This window comes from Dipodomys spectabilis, unplaced genomic scaffold (assembly GCF_019054845.1).
Source record: "Dipodomys spectabilis isolate Male_0828 unplaced genomic scaffold, ASM1905484v1 ptg000210l, whole genome shotgun sequence".
Taxonomy (NCBI): domain Eukaryota; kingdom Metazoa; phylum Chordata; class Mammalia; order Rodentia; family Heteromyidae; genus Dipodomys; species Dipodomys spectabilis.
In genome coordinates this window covers 1,109,642-1,126,771 of record NW_024870887.1, presented here as the reverse complement: position 1 = coordinate 1,126,771, position 17,130 = coordinate 1,109,642, and the positions used below count along the sequence as shown (strand labels likewise).

General features: G+C 40.2%; 1 protein-coding gene across 4 annotated transcripts; it reads right to left on the bottom strand.

Moving 5' to 3' along the window:
- Nucleotides 1-615: 615 nt before the first annotated feature.
- Fam228b (family with sequence similarity 228 member B) lies at nt 616-16,764 on the bottom strand. 4 transcript variants are annotated; one of them, XM_042696821.1, is made up of 9 exons: nt 16,743-16,764; nt 16,146-16,276; nt 12,756-12,947; nt 12,349-12,429; nt 9,467-9,554; nt 9,216-9,372; nt 5,749-5,853; nt 4,436-4,591; nt 616-767 (listed from the first exon to the last, which is right to left on the bottom strand). In XM_042696821.1, exons 2-9 carry the CDS (start codon nt 16,242-16,244, stop codon nt 725-727), a joined length of 921 nt encoding a protein of 306 aa, XP_042552755.1. In that variant the 5' UTR covers nt 16,245-16,276; nt 16,743-16,764; the 3' UTR covers nt 616-724. The 4 variants fall into 4 exon arrangements, with proteins under 4 accessions (XP_042552755.1, XP_042552756.1, XP_042552757.1 ...); XM_042696822.1 differs by lacking the exon at nt 16,743-16,764 and having other exon boundaries at nt 4,447-4,591; nt 16,146-16,732; XM_042696823.1 differs by lacking the exon at nt 16,743-16,764 and having other exon boundaries at nt 4,450-4,591; nt 16,146-16,732.
- Nucleotides 16,765-17,130: the final 366 nt, after the last annotated feature.

Sequence of the window (17,130 nt, the reverse complement as noted above, 5' to 3'; positions counted from 1 at the left end):
AGTGCATGATTGTAAATCCAGAAGATTGAGGTAAAACTATCAAAAGTTTGAGGCTATGCTGGGTGCTGGTGGCTTCATGCCTGTAATCCTAGCTCTTCAGGAGTCTGAGATCTGAGGATGACAGTTCAAAGCCAGCAAGGGCAGGAAAAGTCCATGAGACTCTTATCTCCAATTATCCACCAGAAAAGCAGAAGTGATACTGTGGTTCAAGTAGTAGAGTGTAGCCTTGAGCTGAAGAGCTGAGGGACAGCACCCAGGCCCAGAATTCAAGCCCCACAACAACAAAAAAAAAAGTTTGAGGCTAGCCTTGATTAAGAGAAGGTGGGAAAAGTTGGGAAGGATGAGAGAATGAGAAGGACAAGAAGGAAACAGAGAAGAATCATCTTGACAAAAACCTGAGGAGAATATATGAATGTGGATTTTTAAGTGTGACTTAAAAAAAGAAGCATATTTTAAACTTCAGGACAAAGTGAATTGAGTCAAACATTCCAAAAAGATTGCTATTATTTTTTATTGAGGTTTTTAGCAATACTTTTTTTAATTTGGGGGAAAAATATACTTACAACAACTGTCAATTCATGATATTGTCATTTCTTAATTGCTACAGGCACTGAATTTAAAAATTAAATGAAGTTTATTGCAGATAAGGACAGAACAATTCTTGAATCCTTCTCTGGGTCCTGGCAGGTAACTTTGTCACGAAGTAACCGTCACTGAACCCCCTTCACAGGTCAAGAATCAGGATTAATGTTCCTTGGTTGCTACTGCTGTTTCAAGGGAACAAAGAAGAAAAGTTGCGTGTGAGATAAAAATGAACAACTTGCAAAAACAGACTTAGTTCCCCAGCTAAGCGAGCTGATCCTTCTGAATTCTGGTCCTACTACACCCCAGTGACCCTCCTCACAGGGTCATCCCTGAATCTCCTACCCCAACCTTTCCTCCTCTGGATTCAGAAGCACTCGGCGATCTGAGGGACTACCTATGGCACTGTTTTCATATATATGCCCAAATACTGTTATGCCAAGCTTGACAGGATTTAGGAAATTTTGATTCTTTCTCCTTTCCAATCTCTTAAGTTTCTATCTTCCACCTCAGTTTCATCTAATGACTTTCTCACTTTGCTGAGACAATGAATGATCTTCCTTCAGAAAATTCACACAACTAGCTTCCTATATGCATATACTCGGCCTTCCCTCCTACGAGGGGCGGGTTGTTCTGCCTTCCCTTAGAGCCATGGACCCCACCTTTTCATCTACTGAAGGGCTCTGCACTTGTCCCCCTCTCTTCCAGGCCATCACATTTCTCTCTGCTCATGCATTCCATGAGGAAACATCCTAGCTGTAGCTAGCATCTGATACAAATGTTCCACTGTCCCTACTGTCTCCAGCCACAATTCCATCTCTCCACTCCTTTATAGCAAAATGCCACAAAAAGGTTGTTTATTTCCCCTGTCCCCACACTGTCATCCTGCAACCCATCCTCTTTTGAATCCCATCCTCTTTTGAATCCACCCTACTCAGGCTTTCTTCCAATGGCTCCACAGTAACCTCTCTGATAAAAATCACAAATTCTTCCTTCCTTCCTTCCTTTCTTTCTCTTTCTTTCTTTCTTCCTTTCTTTCCTTCTTTCTTTCTTTTGTCAGTCGTGGGGCTTGAACTCTGGGCTTGGGCGCTATCCCTCAGCTCTTCAGCTTGCGGCGAGCGCTCTACCACTTGAGCCACAGAGCAACTTCTGGTTTTCTAGTGGTTTATTGGAGAAGAGAGTCTCACAGACTTTCCTAAATATAGAGAATAATTCCCAGTCCCTATTTTACTTGCCCTCTCAGCAGCAATGTGAGATGGTTGATTGAATCCTCTTCTTTGAATCCTTCTTTCCTAGGTTTCTGTAATACTACACTCTTCTGCTTTCCTTCCTGCCTGACTAGCCACTCATTCCTTTCATATACCTTTGCTCAGTCTGCCTTCTCATGCCAACCTCTAAATCTTGGAGTTCCTCAGAAATGGTCCTCAGTTCTCTCCTCCCTTGACTCTACTCCCAGGTGATTTCATGATTTCAAACAGCATCTGAGAATTATTCATATACACTTGTGTACCCCATTTTCTCCGATCTTCTAGGCTGCATCTACCCCCCACTCCAACTTCACAGCTCCTCTGGGAAATTGAACAAAAAAGTGTAAATGAATGTTACTTAAATTAATGTCTTAACTCAGGTAACAGAAGCTATGTTCCAAAGGGAGGCTTGAAGACCACTGTTAAGGATTTTCAAAGAGGGAGTCAAAACAATTTTTTTTTTAAATCATTCATCAAACCGAGCACTGGTGGCTCACACCCATAACCCGAGATACTCAGGAGGCTGAGATATGAGGATCATGGTTTGAAGCCAGCCCCGTCATAAAGTTCAATAAACTAATTAGAAAAAGCCAGATGTGGTGCTGTGGCTCAAATGGTAGAGTGCTAGCCTTGAGCACAAAGAGACTCAAGGATAGCACCCAGGCCCAGAGTTCAAGCCCCAGGACTGGCAAAAAAAAAAAAGCAAAACAAAACAAAATACCTAATTTATCAAACAAAGCAATAAATAAAAATCACTAGAGGATTAGTTTAGTAAAAGAGGAAAAGGAAGGATGCAAACCACAAAAAATCAACAAAATGGCAGGAACAAGGCATATCTCTCCATAGTAATGTTAAACATCAATAAACTCCCCAATCAAAGAGAAGAAGCCTGGATCATAAAACAAGATCCAAGCATTTGCTGCCTCTAAGAAACTCAGCCTATGCCAGGTGCCCGTGTCTCATGCCTGTAATCTTAGCTACTCAGAAGGCTGAGATCTAAGGATCACAGTTCAAAGCCAGCTTTGGCAGGAAAGTCCGTGAGACTCTTTTTTTTTGTCTGTTGTGGGGCTTGAACTCTGGGCCTGGATGCTGTCCTTCAGCTCTTCAGCTCAAGGCTAGCACTCTACCACTTGGGCCACATCGCCCACTTCCTGCTTTTCTGTTTATGTGGTGCTGAACCCAGAGCCTCATGCTTGCGAGACAAACACTCTACCACTAAGCCATCTTCCCAGCCCCGTGAGACTCTTATCTCCAATAAACCACTCAGAAAACCAGAAGTGTCACAGTGGCTCAAGCGGTAGAGTGCTAGCCTTGAGCTGAAGGGCTAAGGAACGGTGTTTAGGCCCAGAGTTCAAGCCCTATGACTAACAAAAAAAAAAACAAAAAAAAAAAAACACAGCTTACTACCAAAGATAAACACAAATTCCAAGTGAAAGGATGGAAAAAGATCTTTCAAGCAAACGCATCTTTTAAGGCAGGAGTAGCCATACTGCTATCTAATCACAGACTTCAAATTAAAATCAGTAACAATGGGCTGGGAAGGTGGCTCAGTGGTAGAGCGCTTGCCTTGCATGCATGAGGCCCTGGGTTTGATTCTTCAGCACCACATAAGCAAAAAGAAAAAAGCCGGAAGTGGCGCTGTGGCTCAAGTGGTAGAGTGCTAGCCTTGAGCTGAAGAGCTGAGGGACAGCACCCAGGCCCAGAGTTCAGGCCCCACAACTGGACCCCCCCCAAAAAAAATAATAAAATAAAATCAGTAACAAGAGATTAAAAAAAGGTTTCCACATATTAATAAGGGGATTGATCCATGAGGGAGAAATTGCAGTGGTCAATATTTACGCACCAAATAATGGAGCAACCGAATACATTAAACTAACACTCTTACTCAGACTTATGAAAACTGATAGACCTCAACACAATAATAAGAGACTTTAACATCTCACTTTCACCAAAGGACAGGTCAAGGTCAACAAAAGATCAACAAAGGGGCTGGGAAGGTGGCTCAGTGGTAGAGCCCTTTCCTTGCATGCTTGAGGCCCTGGGTTCGATTCCTCAGCACCACGTAAGCAGAAAAAAAAAAAGCTGGAAGTGGTGCTATGGCTCAAGTGGTAGAGCGCTAGTCTCGAGCTGAAGAGCTGAGGGGCAGCGCCCAGGCCCAGAGTTCAGACCCGACAACCAGACCAAAAAAAAAAAAAAATCAACAAAAACACTTCTAAATGAAATGACCTCATAACCCAAATTAATAGACATCTATAGAGTATTTCACCCAACAAGCACACAATATACATTCTTCTCAGCAGCCCATGGAACCTTCTCCAAAACAGATCACATCCTAGGATACTCAACAAGCTTGAGAAAATATAAAAGAATTAAAACCAAATAAAAAAAGAATTGACTGTGTAGCACCACCAAGTTGCCAAGGGCAACTCTCTATTCCCTCTAAATAAAGAACACCTGACTCTCGGTTTCTTCTACTTTATCCCTTCTGAGGAAGTGGTGCATGCCTCCTTTCTTTTTGGAAGCCAGATAGGTCATAAAGTTCCCAGGTGCTGAGATTTTAGTGCCAGCAATATCTAGCTGCCTTGCATATTGCAAAATGGGACTACCCAGCTCTCACCACCTCCTGATCTTCATCCTTTGCTACCTCCTGGCTGGGACTCAAGGAAGAAAAGTGCCTTTCACAGTTAGCCTCTTTGGAATTTGCATTCTTTCCTTCATGATAACAGAGAGGTTCTTTTTCCAGAGGAGACGGCACTTTGTTTCTATAGGGAAGAACCAGAAAAGAAGGCGTTCTCAGAACTTTTCAACTGTAGCACTTAAAATTTTTCACTTAAATTTGAAGTTGAAGCCAGGCACCGGTAGCTCACGCCTGTCATCCTAGCTACTCAGAAGGCGAGATCTGAGGATCATGGTTCAAAACCAGCCTGGACAGGAAAGTCTGTGAAACTCTTATCTCCAATAAATCACCAGAAAACTGGAAGTGGTGCTGTGGCTCAAGTGGTAGAACACTAGCTTTGAGCTGAAGAGCTCAGGGACAGCGCCTAGCCCCAGAGTTCAAGCCCCATGACCGACAAAAAAAAAAAATTGAAGTTGATAAGTTCTATAAGGATTTATATATTTCATGGGGAAAAAATAGAACTACTCACTCTGGTGTTAATCAAAGAGCTGAGTGAATGAGACCCTCAAAAGTTGTCCAGTTTATCATCCCTGGGACAGTCTAAAGAGTTAGGATATCAAACACAAGACAAACTTGTATTTTCTCCTGTTGCTGCCACCACCAGGGCAATTCCCTCATTTATGGCAAAGAATTCAAACTTCCTCCTTTTCCCAGAGGAAGCTTATAAATCTAAGCTTCTCATACCTCTAGGGACTTGAACAAAGCCATATCCTATATCCCTCCTATCTAGGTCACACTCTGCTACAGAGGTACTTAAAAATAAAATTTATTTTGTACTAGGATTAATTAGACATTAGGATTGAGACATTAATTATTCCAAAATCTTACCCAAACTGCTCCAATTAACCAGCAAAAAGCTTGAAGTGGAGCTGTAGGTCAAGTGGTAGAGTGCCAGCCTTGCAAAACAAAAAGCTAAGAGGCAGCACTCAAACTGTGTTCAGGCTGAATTCAACCCCCAGTAACCATCCCCACCCCACCCCCCAAAAAAAATCCAATTGTTTAACTTTAGTACAATTGTCACCTTCACTCACTTATTATTTCTCAGAAATTTGTGTCTTAAAATCAGAAAAGCCTGAAGAAAGTTACTACTTCACTCAGGCACAGTAGTAGGAACTGCCTGTCTGTCGAGCCACAATGGAGAGGTCTTGGCACTGACCCCAACAATTTGAATAGACAGCAACGGCAGCAACAGAGCCAAGCATTTTAAATGAAAGGTGAGCCATTTCGGAATAACAAGCTTACTTGAAAATAATTTCCTTTTCTTCTTCCTGATGTTCCAGAAGATGAGAAGTTCTTGCCAAGGGTTTCCAATCAAAACTCTCATTAAAATTCTTTTTCACTTTTAACCTTTAAACAGAAAACTTATATGAGGATATATGAAAATACAACTAATTTGAATTTACGCAAAACTTATTGTTATATAGATAATCAGCAAAATGCTGCACTGGAGGTGTGACTTAAGTGATAGGATATCAGCCCTGAGCAAGACAGTCAAACAAGAGTGTGAGACCCTGAGTTCAAGGCCTACTACTGGCACAAAAAAAAAAGGAAAAAGTTTTAATATTTAACACAGTAAAGATACCTAAGTTATCTGTGTGATAGGACTAATCAAACTAAAGTTTCTATAGAGATAAAACAAAGTTGTACATGCTAAAAAGCTTATCACAGTGTCTAACAAATAGTAACTAAATGAATATTGTTATTATTCTAGATTAGTGATTAGAATAAGAATTTAGTCTGTAGAATTATTAAGAAAAGGACAGATGAGAATACTTAGAAGTAGAACAGACAGCATCCAGTGCTGAGTAAGACAGAGGGCAAAGAAAAACATAAAGAAGATAATGATGTTTCCTATAGTTAGGAACATAAAAAAAGAAGATTTAGCTGCATAAGATGACCAACACAACCCCCTCAATCACAAGGCAACAGTGGAGGTATTTAAGGTCTGTAGTACACCAAAGGTAACAAACAGTAATAAAAACACACAAACTCAGATCAACTTCTGATAGATAAGCCCACACTAAAAATAAGTAACAAAAAAAAGGCATTGCTCTCCTTGAGCTGAAGAGCTGAGGGACAGTGCCCAGGCCCAGAGTTCAAGCCCCACGACCGCCCAAAAAAAAAAAAACAAAAAACAAAACAAAAAACAAAAAAAGAAAAGGCATGTCCATTTCTAGAGAAAAAATAGTCTACACAATTCTTCTACCTCAAATGTCCAGCATTCAATCAAAACTTATAAGACATGCAAAAACAAAAACTAAAACCAAAAAACACCCCACTTAAAATGACCCATGGTCAAGAGAGAAAACAATCAATGGAACCAGATTCAGAAATGATCCAAACAGTGGGGCACCGGTGGCTCACACCTGTAATCCTAGCTACTCAGGAGGCTGAGATCTGAGGATCATGTTCAAAGCCAGCCAGGGCAGGAAAGTCCATGAGACTCTTACCTCTAATAAACCACTAGAAAACTGGAAGTGGCGCTGTGGCTCAAGCAGTAGAGCACTCGTCTTGAGCTGAAGAGCTGAGGGACAGCGCCCAAGCCCAGAGTTCAAGCCCTATGACCAACCAAAAAAAAAAAAAGAAAGAAAGAAATGATCCAAACACTGTAACTATCAAATGAGAAATTTCAAATTACTATGGTACATGTGGTTAAAAACATCTAGTGGAAAAGAAAGGATTTTAGAAAAAGCAAAAACTTCATGAAAAAAAAGAAAACGGAAATGCTAAAAAGAGAATTCATATCAGTTAACTCCTTTAGTGGGTTCTTGGATAAACAGAACATAGTTGAGGAAAAATCTAGTTAACTTCAAGGTAAGTCAGGAAAATCATCCAATTGAAATGCAAGTAGAAAAACAAGAGTGGAGTGGGGGGGGGGGGGGGGGGAACCACTGGGAGAGTGCAAGAGAATAAAGAAATGTACCTTTTTTCTTTTTCTTTTCTTTTTTTTTTTTTTTTGCCGGTCGTGGACCTGAAATCTGGGCCTAGGCGCTGTCCCTCAGCTCTTCAGCTCAAGGCTAGCGCTCTACCACTTGAGCCACAGCGCCACTTCCGGCTTTTTCTGTTTATGTGGTGCTGAGGAATCGAACCCAGGGCCTCAGGCATGCAAGGCAAGCACTCTACCACTGAGCCACCTTCCCAGCCCAAGAAATGTACCTTTTTTTTGGGGTCAGTCATGGGCAAGGCTACTGCTCTACTACTTTAAGCCGCAGCGCCGCTTCCAGTTTTCTGATGGTTAATTGGAAATTAGTCTCACAGACTTTCCTAAAGGGTCTGGCTTTGAACTGCAATCCTCAGATCTCAGCCTCCTGAGTGAGTAGCTAGGATCAGGTGTGAGCCACCAGCACCTAGCAGAAACTTATATATATATATATATATATACACACACACACATATACATGTATATATATTTTATTGTTGTTGTTGTTGTTGAACATGGGGCTTGAACTCTGGGCTTGGGCACTGTCCCTCAGCTCTTCAGCTCAAGGCTAGCTCTCTACCACTTGAGCCACTTTTGGTTTTCTGGTGGTTAATTGGCGACAGGAGTCTCACAGACTTTTTTGCCCGGGCTGGCTTTGAACCGCAATCCTCAGATATCAGCCTCCTGAGTAGCTAGGATTACAGGCATGAGCCACCTACGCCTGGCTACCAGAAATGTATTCTTTACCTGACTTACTGTAACTGTAACCCCTCTGTACATCACCTTTATAATAACAATTTTAAAAATTAAAAAAACAGAATTCAGTATCGAATAGCCATAGCACTATGGACATAATTAGTGGTCATACATATAAGTTGGTAGCACAAAAGGAAATAATTCTTTTTCTCCAGAAAGAACATAAAAAATATTTGAAGTGGAAATGTTATAGAATTTCCCAAAGTAATGAAAATTATTTATACTATAAATTTTAGAAAATATTTTCAAAACAAGAAAAGACATAAAACCACAGATACAAAAGTCTCAGGGAAGCCAGGCATCTGTGGCTCACAACTGTAATCCTAGCTACTCAGGAGGCTAGATCTGAGGATCATGGTTCAAAGCCAGCCTGGGCAGAAAAGTCCATGAGACTCTTATCTCCAATAAACCATCAGAAAACCAAAAGTGGCACTGTGGCTCAAGTGGTAGAGTGCTAGCCTTGAACTGAAGAGCTGAGGGATAGTGTCCAGAACCAGAGTTCAAGCCCCATGACTGACAAAAAAAAAATCTCAGGGATGCCAGGATTACAGGGCTTATGCCTGTAATCCTAGCTACTCAGGAAGCTGAGACCTGGAAGATCATGGCTCAAAGCCAGCCAGGGCAAAAAAGCCTGAAAGACTCAACTTAACCAGCAAAACACTATGCTGAAGGTGTGACTTAAGTAATAGAACATCATCAGGAGCAAGAAAGCTGAACAAGACTAAGACAAAGTCCGTAGTTCAAGCCCCCCCCCACTCTCTCTCTCTCTCTCTCTCAAGGAACCCTGATAGAAAGAAAATGAATATAGGCACACCAGACTCTAGCTAATGAAAAGATAAACATCTTAACAGTAGCTAAGAAAAAAGAAAATTCACAGAATCAGAACCAAAGGTAACAGTTATGCTAGAATTCTCATTGAGAAATTCTTTTAAAAACCACAACTGCAAAAAACTTTGTATTACTGCTTCAAGAAATAATTTTCAAAGTATTCAAAGTCCAAAAGGTTTATAATTTCAATTTTGTTAATCATTACCTGCTCCTTTTACAAAATTCACTTTCTATGTACGTGGTAGGCACTTTAATCCATTTATTTGGAGTCATAAACTGCCTTGAATTTAAAATACTTGGGAATCTGGAAAACAGTTGAGTCTTCTGAATCTCTTTAAATTTGTTCACTGTATATATTTTGCCTGTAGAAAAATTAGTACTCTAAATTAGCACACTAAAATGAAACTGCCATTCCTCTTGGGCTATGAAATCATATAATAATTAGGAACTAAATACCAGTTTCACACTGAAAAAGAATCCTTTTTTCATTATCCTTATTGTGTTGTGTTTTTTTCAAAGGGTCACTGAATGGTTGCATGATAACCTGTAAGAGAAGTACTTACATCAGGACTGGGTTGCAGATTTGAGAATTAAACATGTTGAATTTATCCTAAGCAGCTCTAATGTGCTCTTGAAGAACTAAGAATGAATTATCCTACAAACCATGTACCTATTTTATAAATGTATGTATGTAAGTATGTATGTATGTGTATATATATATATATATATATATATATATATATATATATATATATATATATATTTAACACATTAAAAAGAGATGAGGGGGCTGGAAAGGTGGCTCAGTGGTAGAGTGCTTGCCTTGCCTGCAAGAGGCCTTGGGTTCGATTCCTCAGCACCACATAAGCAAAAAGAAAAAAGCCGGAAGTGGCGCTGTGGCTCAAGTGGTAGAGCGCTAGCCTTGAGCTGAAAAGCTGAGGGACAGAGCCCAGGCCCAGAGTTCAGGCCCCACAACCGGACCCAAAAAAAAAAAAAAAAAAGAGATGAGGGTACTCTAATACTCCTCTTAACAAAGCCCTCTAACCAAAAAAGTTAGCTCTTGTTTCAGTGTGGGATCATTCTTCAAAATTTCTCTTGCTCATCCTTTCTATCATGTAAGGATATACAAGAGGTACTATGTACTTGAATGGACTCTCATCAGAGAGCAAATCTACTGACAACTTGATCTTATACTTCCCAGTCTCCAGAGCAGCAAGCAAAATTGTGTTTGTGTGAGTGTGTGTGTGTGTGTGCCAGTCCCAGAGCTTGAACTCAGGGCCTAAGTGCTCTCCCTGAGCTTTTGGGCTCAGGCTAGCACTCTACCACTTGAGCCACAGCTCCACTTCTGGGTGTGTGTGTGTGTGTTTAATGAGTGAGAAAATTCTCACAGACTTTGCTGCCTAGGCTGGCTTTGAACTGAATCCTGAATAGCTTCCTGAATAACTAGGATTATAGGCATGAGCCTGCTGGGAAGGTTGCTCAGTGGTAGAACACTTTCCTTGCATGCCTGAGGCCCTGGGTTCGATTCCTCTGCACCAAAAAGAAAAAAGCCGGAAGTGGCGCTGTGGCTCAAGTGGTATAGTGCTAGGAAAAAAAATAAAAGAGGAAACTATAGGCATGAGCCATCAGTGCCTGGTACCAATACATTTTTATGTTTCTTATAAGTTTCCCAGTCTAAGGCATTTTGTTATAGCAGCAGGAATGGACTAAGATATTATCAAAAAGATCTGGTTTCATATCTCAATTTCACCTCTTACTAGTTATGTTACTACTCAGTATGCTTAAGACTCTAAATTCTCATTTTAATTCTCACTTATAAAAACTAAACACACACACACCTCAACATAACTCAATTTGAAAAAAAATCTGCATAGGACCCCTAACTTCTGTGCAAATGCAGGGATCTTAAAATGTCTATGGTGGCTCACACCTGTAATCCAGGCTACTGAGGAGGCTGAGATCTGAGGATTGCAGTGAGATTATCTCCAATTAAACACTATAAAACAGGAAGTGGAGTTGTAGCTCAAAGTGGTAGAGCACTAGCCTTGACCAAAAGAGTTTAGGGACAGCGCCCAGGCCCTGAGTTCAAGCCCCATGACCAACAACAACAAAAAATGTCTATGACTCAAGGTAGTTTGATGAGGAGTTTTATTTTGTTTAATATTATCCACTAGTTGCAAAAGTATAGAAAATGTACTCTGGTGTGAATGGGAGTTTATGAAACCTATCTGGAGGACAATTTGACAATATGAATCAAAATAATGAATAACCTCTAATTCAGCAACTCTATTTCTAGCAATCTCAAGGGGAAAAAATTAAGTATCTAGCTACACAGATGTTCATCGTAGTCACTTGTAAGAGCAATACTCAAAAATAGTCTTGGTGCTGTGTATGTGGCTCAAACACTTGTCCAGCAAGCACAAGGCCCTGAGTTCAAACTCCAATGTCATCCCCTCCCCAACACCATTTGATTTTGATATTCAAAAACCTTCGTATCCAAACTAAAGAATGTGTTGAAAAATGATGAAGTGGTGAGGTATAGTATATGATTAGAGAGCCATCAATGTTATGTGCTAGTTAGAGCTGGCGACTAACAACCAGGCTTCTCTTGCTTCACCTTGTTACCTTATACAGCTAAAATGGAGATGAAATAAATGAAAGCAAAACAAAACATGCTTATCTTATCATGTGCAAAGAAAAGTCCTAATATTTGCTTAAGCACTTTGCTATCAGTAATAGAAAATCATGTAAAGTTTTAAATTTAATATTTACATTTATTAATAGAGAAGTAACCTGTTAAAATATAGGGGAAGCACATTATAAAATTAATGATATAATCTCATCTTTGTAAAATAAAAATGTGTGTAAACATATACATGCGCACATATATATGTATATATATACATATATATATATATATATACGTATGTATATATGTGTGTGTGTGTGCCTAGGAGGATATACAGTATATAGAATATAGAAAATGTTTCTGAGTTAGTTCTGGGGTACAGGATTATATGTGGCTTTTTAATTTTCTGTATTTGAAAATCAATTTTTGATCATTTATGTATAATAAAATATATTAATTTTGTAACAAATTTAAAAGTCTATGAAAATTTTAACATTTCCTATTACTCAATCATTGAACAATATTTTCAAATTTTACAAAGATTTAATTTACTTTGGGAGTTTTGCTCCTTCCTAAGACATAACTATTGGGAAGTAGTCTTAAAACATTATTGCATTTATACTAACCATTAAGGGGTAATTCATATACTAAGGATGTTCAAAACAACCAGACATATACTATCAAAGCTAAAATATGAAATCTACTCTACCTTAAAATAATCCGGATCCTCTTTATTCATATAAAAAGGATCATACTCTTTTGGATCATAATGTTCTATAAATGGACATCCCTATAAGAAAGAAATAAGGTCACATGTAAGAAAGAAATGTACAATTAATCTGGGCATTATTATGATTCAAAAATCACACAATTCCACTGAAGTAGAACAGCTGCATAACAGACATGAAGCCCTAAGTTCAAACACTAGTATTGCCTAGAGAGAGAGAGACAGACAGAGACAGACAGAGGGAGAGAGAGAATATCTTGTCTCTAAAGAGTATAAATTGTACATACATGAAGGAGGAAAGGGGAGATGGTGTGTATAATTAAACAGCATGGAGAAAACACCTATAATTTTTAAACCAACTGGTAAAAGTATCAAAGATCTTTTCCTACCTTTTTATTTACATGTTTTAAAAAACTACCTATTTCCTGTTGTCTTCTTTTTTCAATATTCTTATGTGAACAAACTTTTTCTATAATTTTCTTCTGTAGAGGATCTGCCACTTGCTCAACCCATTTTTTATATAACATCTCTTTTTTTCTCTTATTTAAGAAGTCATGAAGATGTAAACACTGGTCTAAGTCCTAGAAAACAGTGGTTGAAAAAGACAAATAAAATATATTGTTCTAAAATTTTTCTTAAACTTCATAAGTTTACATTATAACTCATAAAAAAACCCACAAAACAATTCATTAACTAGATCATTTACTTAGCCTCCACTATATGACACAGAATATATTAGAAACAAGTAGTTTATGGGTAACATGACTACTCTTCCTGGGGAGACAGGCTTAAAAATAAATTTGCAATATAATGGGAAGAGGGACAATATAGCAATATTGTATATATTGTAACTTAAGACATAGGCGAGAAAAAGCCATTTTCTAGTTAAGAAATTCTGAGATGGGTAGTTCTCAAAAAGTTAAAGGGAATTACTATGTAATTTAAATTAAAAATTTGAGATATATACCTAAAAAAATTAAAAATAGGGACTGAAATTGCTATTTGTACACACGTGTGTTTATTGGCACATTTACAACAGCCACAAGATAGTAACAACCCATAAGTGTCCATAAATAAATGAACAAAATGCAGTATATATATATACATATATATTTATATATATACAATGCAATGTTATTCAGTCATAATAAAAGAATAAAGTAGCTGGGCAACACTGGCTCACACTTGTAATCTTAGTTACTCACAAGGCTGAGATCTGAAGACCAAAGTGCAAAGGCAGACTGGGAAGAATAGTCCAGGAGGCTTTTATCGCCAATAAACCAGCAAAATGTCAAAAGTGGATCTGTGGCTTAGTGATAGAGCACCAGCTTTGAGTAATAAAACCTAAAGGACAGCAACTTGGTCCTGAGTTCAAGCCTCATACCAGCATAGAAAGAGAAGAGAGAAGGAGAGGGAAAGAGGAGAGGGAGAAGAGGGATAGAAGGAAGGAAAGGAAGGAGGGAGGAGGCAGGAGGAAAGAGGGAGGGGAGGAAGGGGTAGGAGGAAGGGAGGGAGAGAGGGAGGAAGAAAGGAAGGAAGGAAGGAAGGAAGTTAGTTCTTATATATGCTGGAACACGGACAAATTTTGAAAATACTATGAGAAAGTGAAATAAGCCAAGCAAAAGGATAAATAGTGTAAAGTTCTGCATATACAGAATATGAACTATCTAAAACAATCAAAATTCATAGAAAATACATCACAAGTTACTAGGGGGTTCCAGTAGAGAGAGAAAAGGAATTATTGCTTAATGAATCCAAATTTTCAGTTTGGAGTGACACATTTTGGAAATAGTGGGGCTGGCTGCACAATATTGAAAAATGTAATTAGTAGCACTGAATATTACTCTTAAAATGGCTAATTTCATATTGTACAGCTTTTTCCCATAATGGAAAAAATGATGCTTAAATAATTAAAAATTAATCTATAAAGTGGGAGACATTTGGGCTGATTCTTAAAAAATAACTAGTTTTTAGGGAAGAAAAAGGACAACAGAAAATAACATGTGCTAGCGAACTTTTTTATTAGTTTCTACAATTTTTATAGGGGGTACTACACTGAAAATAAAAAAAAATTAATGGAGATGCACTCTGTAGCCAGTTCTTTAATTATATAATGTTCTCTATATAATAGATTGAATAGCTATATTAGTATCTTCTTTAGCTAAGATCTAAAAGAACATAATTAAACTTTGAAAACAAAAATCCTGAAAGCATCCAATTATTAGTACTATCTGGACTTATTATATTTTATGTGACAGACATAACCCTGTAAAGTTCTCTACACATTCAACTGTTCTACTTAAAAATATACCACCAAGGACTTTTTTAAAGAGTATTTTCAGGGTGGGAATGTGGCTTACTGGTAGAGTGCTTCCATGCACGAAACCCGGGGTTTGATTCTTGAGTATCACAGAAACAGAAAAGGCCAGAAGTGGCACTGTGGCTCATGAGATAGTGTGCTAGCCTTGAGCAAAGGAAGCTCAGGGACAGTGCCCAGGCCCTGAGTTCAAGCCCCAGGACTGGCCAAAAGAGATCAAACTGATATTCCAATATTATTATTATTATTATTTTGCCAGTACTAGGGCTTGAACTCGGTGTTGTCCCTTAGGTTTTTTGCTCAAAGCTCTATTTCCAGCTTTTTGCTGATTAATTGAAAATGAGGCTAAGCCAGGGGCCAATGGCTCACACCTGTAATCCCACTTACTAAGAAGGCTGAGACCTGAAGCACTGGCTTCAAAGCCATCACCAGCTTTGCTCCATTCCAGCAAAAAAGCTAAGGGACAGCCTAGGCCCTGAGTTCAAGCCCCAAGACAATCACAAAAAAAGGCTCACAGACTTGTTTCACCTGGACTGGCCTCCAGTCACAATCCTCAAATCTCAGCTCCTGAGTAGCTAGGATTAAAGGCACCAGCCCATTTCAGGTTATCTGTTAATAGGACAACAGTCTCACTAAAAGGTTAGTGCCACATAAGACAAACATTACATCTAGAAAAAAATGTCACTAGTGTAATAACAGGTTTTTAAAAGAAGTTGCTGCAGTTGCATGGTTCTTATTCTTCCATAATGAATTTACCAATCTGTTTTATTTTTGAAAACTGCTTAAACAAAGGTTTAAATATAAAGACTAGATAAAATAAACCCAAGAAATTAATATTTTTAGGCATAAACTTACAGGTATACATGAAATGTAAAATCATAATCAAAATGAAAGAACTGTCTCACTAAAATAAAAAGAAACTTGCTCTTAAAAGTGTTTTTAAGCCGGGCACCGTGGCTCATGCCTGTAATTCTAGCTACTCAGGAGGCTGAGATCTGAGGATCGCAGTTCAAAGTCAGCCCGGGCAGGAAAGTCCCGTGAGACTCTTATCTCCAATTAACCACCAGAAAATCCAAAGTGGCGCTGTGGCTCAAGTGGTAGAGCTTTCGCCCTGAACTGAAGAGCTGAGGGACAGCGCCCAAAAGATCAAGCCCTACGACTGACACACAAAAAAAGAAATTACAGCTTATCAAAATTTGAGTAGTAAGAGCTTCAAGGGAACCTTAGTTTTGTTACTTCTGAACAGAACCACATAATTAATGATTTATGATTCCATCTTAAGAAGCCAGAAAAATGTAAACAGCAAATAGTAAAGCAAAAGGATATCAGAGAATGAAATATATATATGTATATATGTATATATATATATACATACACACACACACATACTGATCACAAGCCACTTTTCATTGCAACTAGCCAAGCAAGAAACGCAAAATGCCCAACAACTAATCGATTATACCTTCACCAAATCAAGTGGCTCAGGTTCCAACCATTCTTTTGAGCTCCTGAGCTTGGGAAGAGTGCCATTTGCCTGATCATCATGGTCTGCATTTTTCATTGTGGTCGCGAGCAACAGAGCCCCTAGAAAAGCTAAAGAGTAGTAGTCTATTTAGTAATGAGATCTGACGACCACCTTATTTTGCCTTCCACTTGATAATACGGACATGGGATGAATTTTGAACGCTAGTGATAACCAACAGGAGGTTTCCCCGTAGGACCGCTGTGGTCTGCAGAGCCGGCTCCTCCAGGCAGGCCTGCAGCCTCTCTAAAGGACCCCCCCACTCTTGCCCACAAGGTGGGCCACCCCCGGCAGAGCGGCTCCAGCCCAGCCTCCGGGCTCCCCATTTGCAGCACATTCCTCACTAGTCGCCAAGGATCGGGGGAGCTGCAACTTCCGGGCCACTGAGGCACAGGCCGAGCCTTAATGAAGGAAGGATACGGGCTTTGGGCAAAAATTCTAAGACTTCACGCTGGGAGAGGTCCAAAGCGGGCCCGGGAGGGAGAGGCTGCCACGAGATCGGCGTTCCGGGTCGGCCGCCAGCACCCGCTCCCTCACCGCGGCCCAGGCCTCGTGCGGCCGCGGCCGCCACGCGCGGGCCTCTGGCGCGAACCCCGTGCGCGCTGAGCCCACCCGGGGGCCGCCGGCCACGACTGGTCACGCGAGGTCCCTTCCGCGGCCCCCACGCGAGGTCAGCAGCCTGAGCCCACAGCCGTCCCGCTGCTATGGCGAGGGGGCCCGCGCAAACCCAAGGCCTCTCCCCGAGCGCGTCACCGCTGACGCGAACGCTCCCGCCCAGCGTCTCCGGGACGCGGCCTCGCGCGCTTTTCTGCTCTGAGGCGACGTGAGCGCGCAGGGCGACGTGAGCGCGCGGGACTCCCTGCATCTTCGTGACCGGCGGCTATCATAGCCAATCCGGTGGCTTCACCACGTGCGTGAGGGGCGG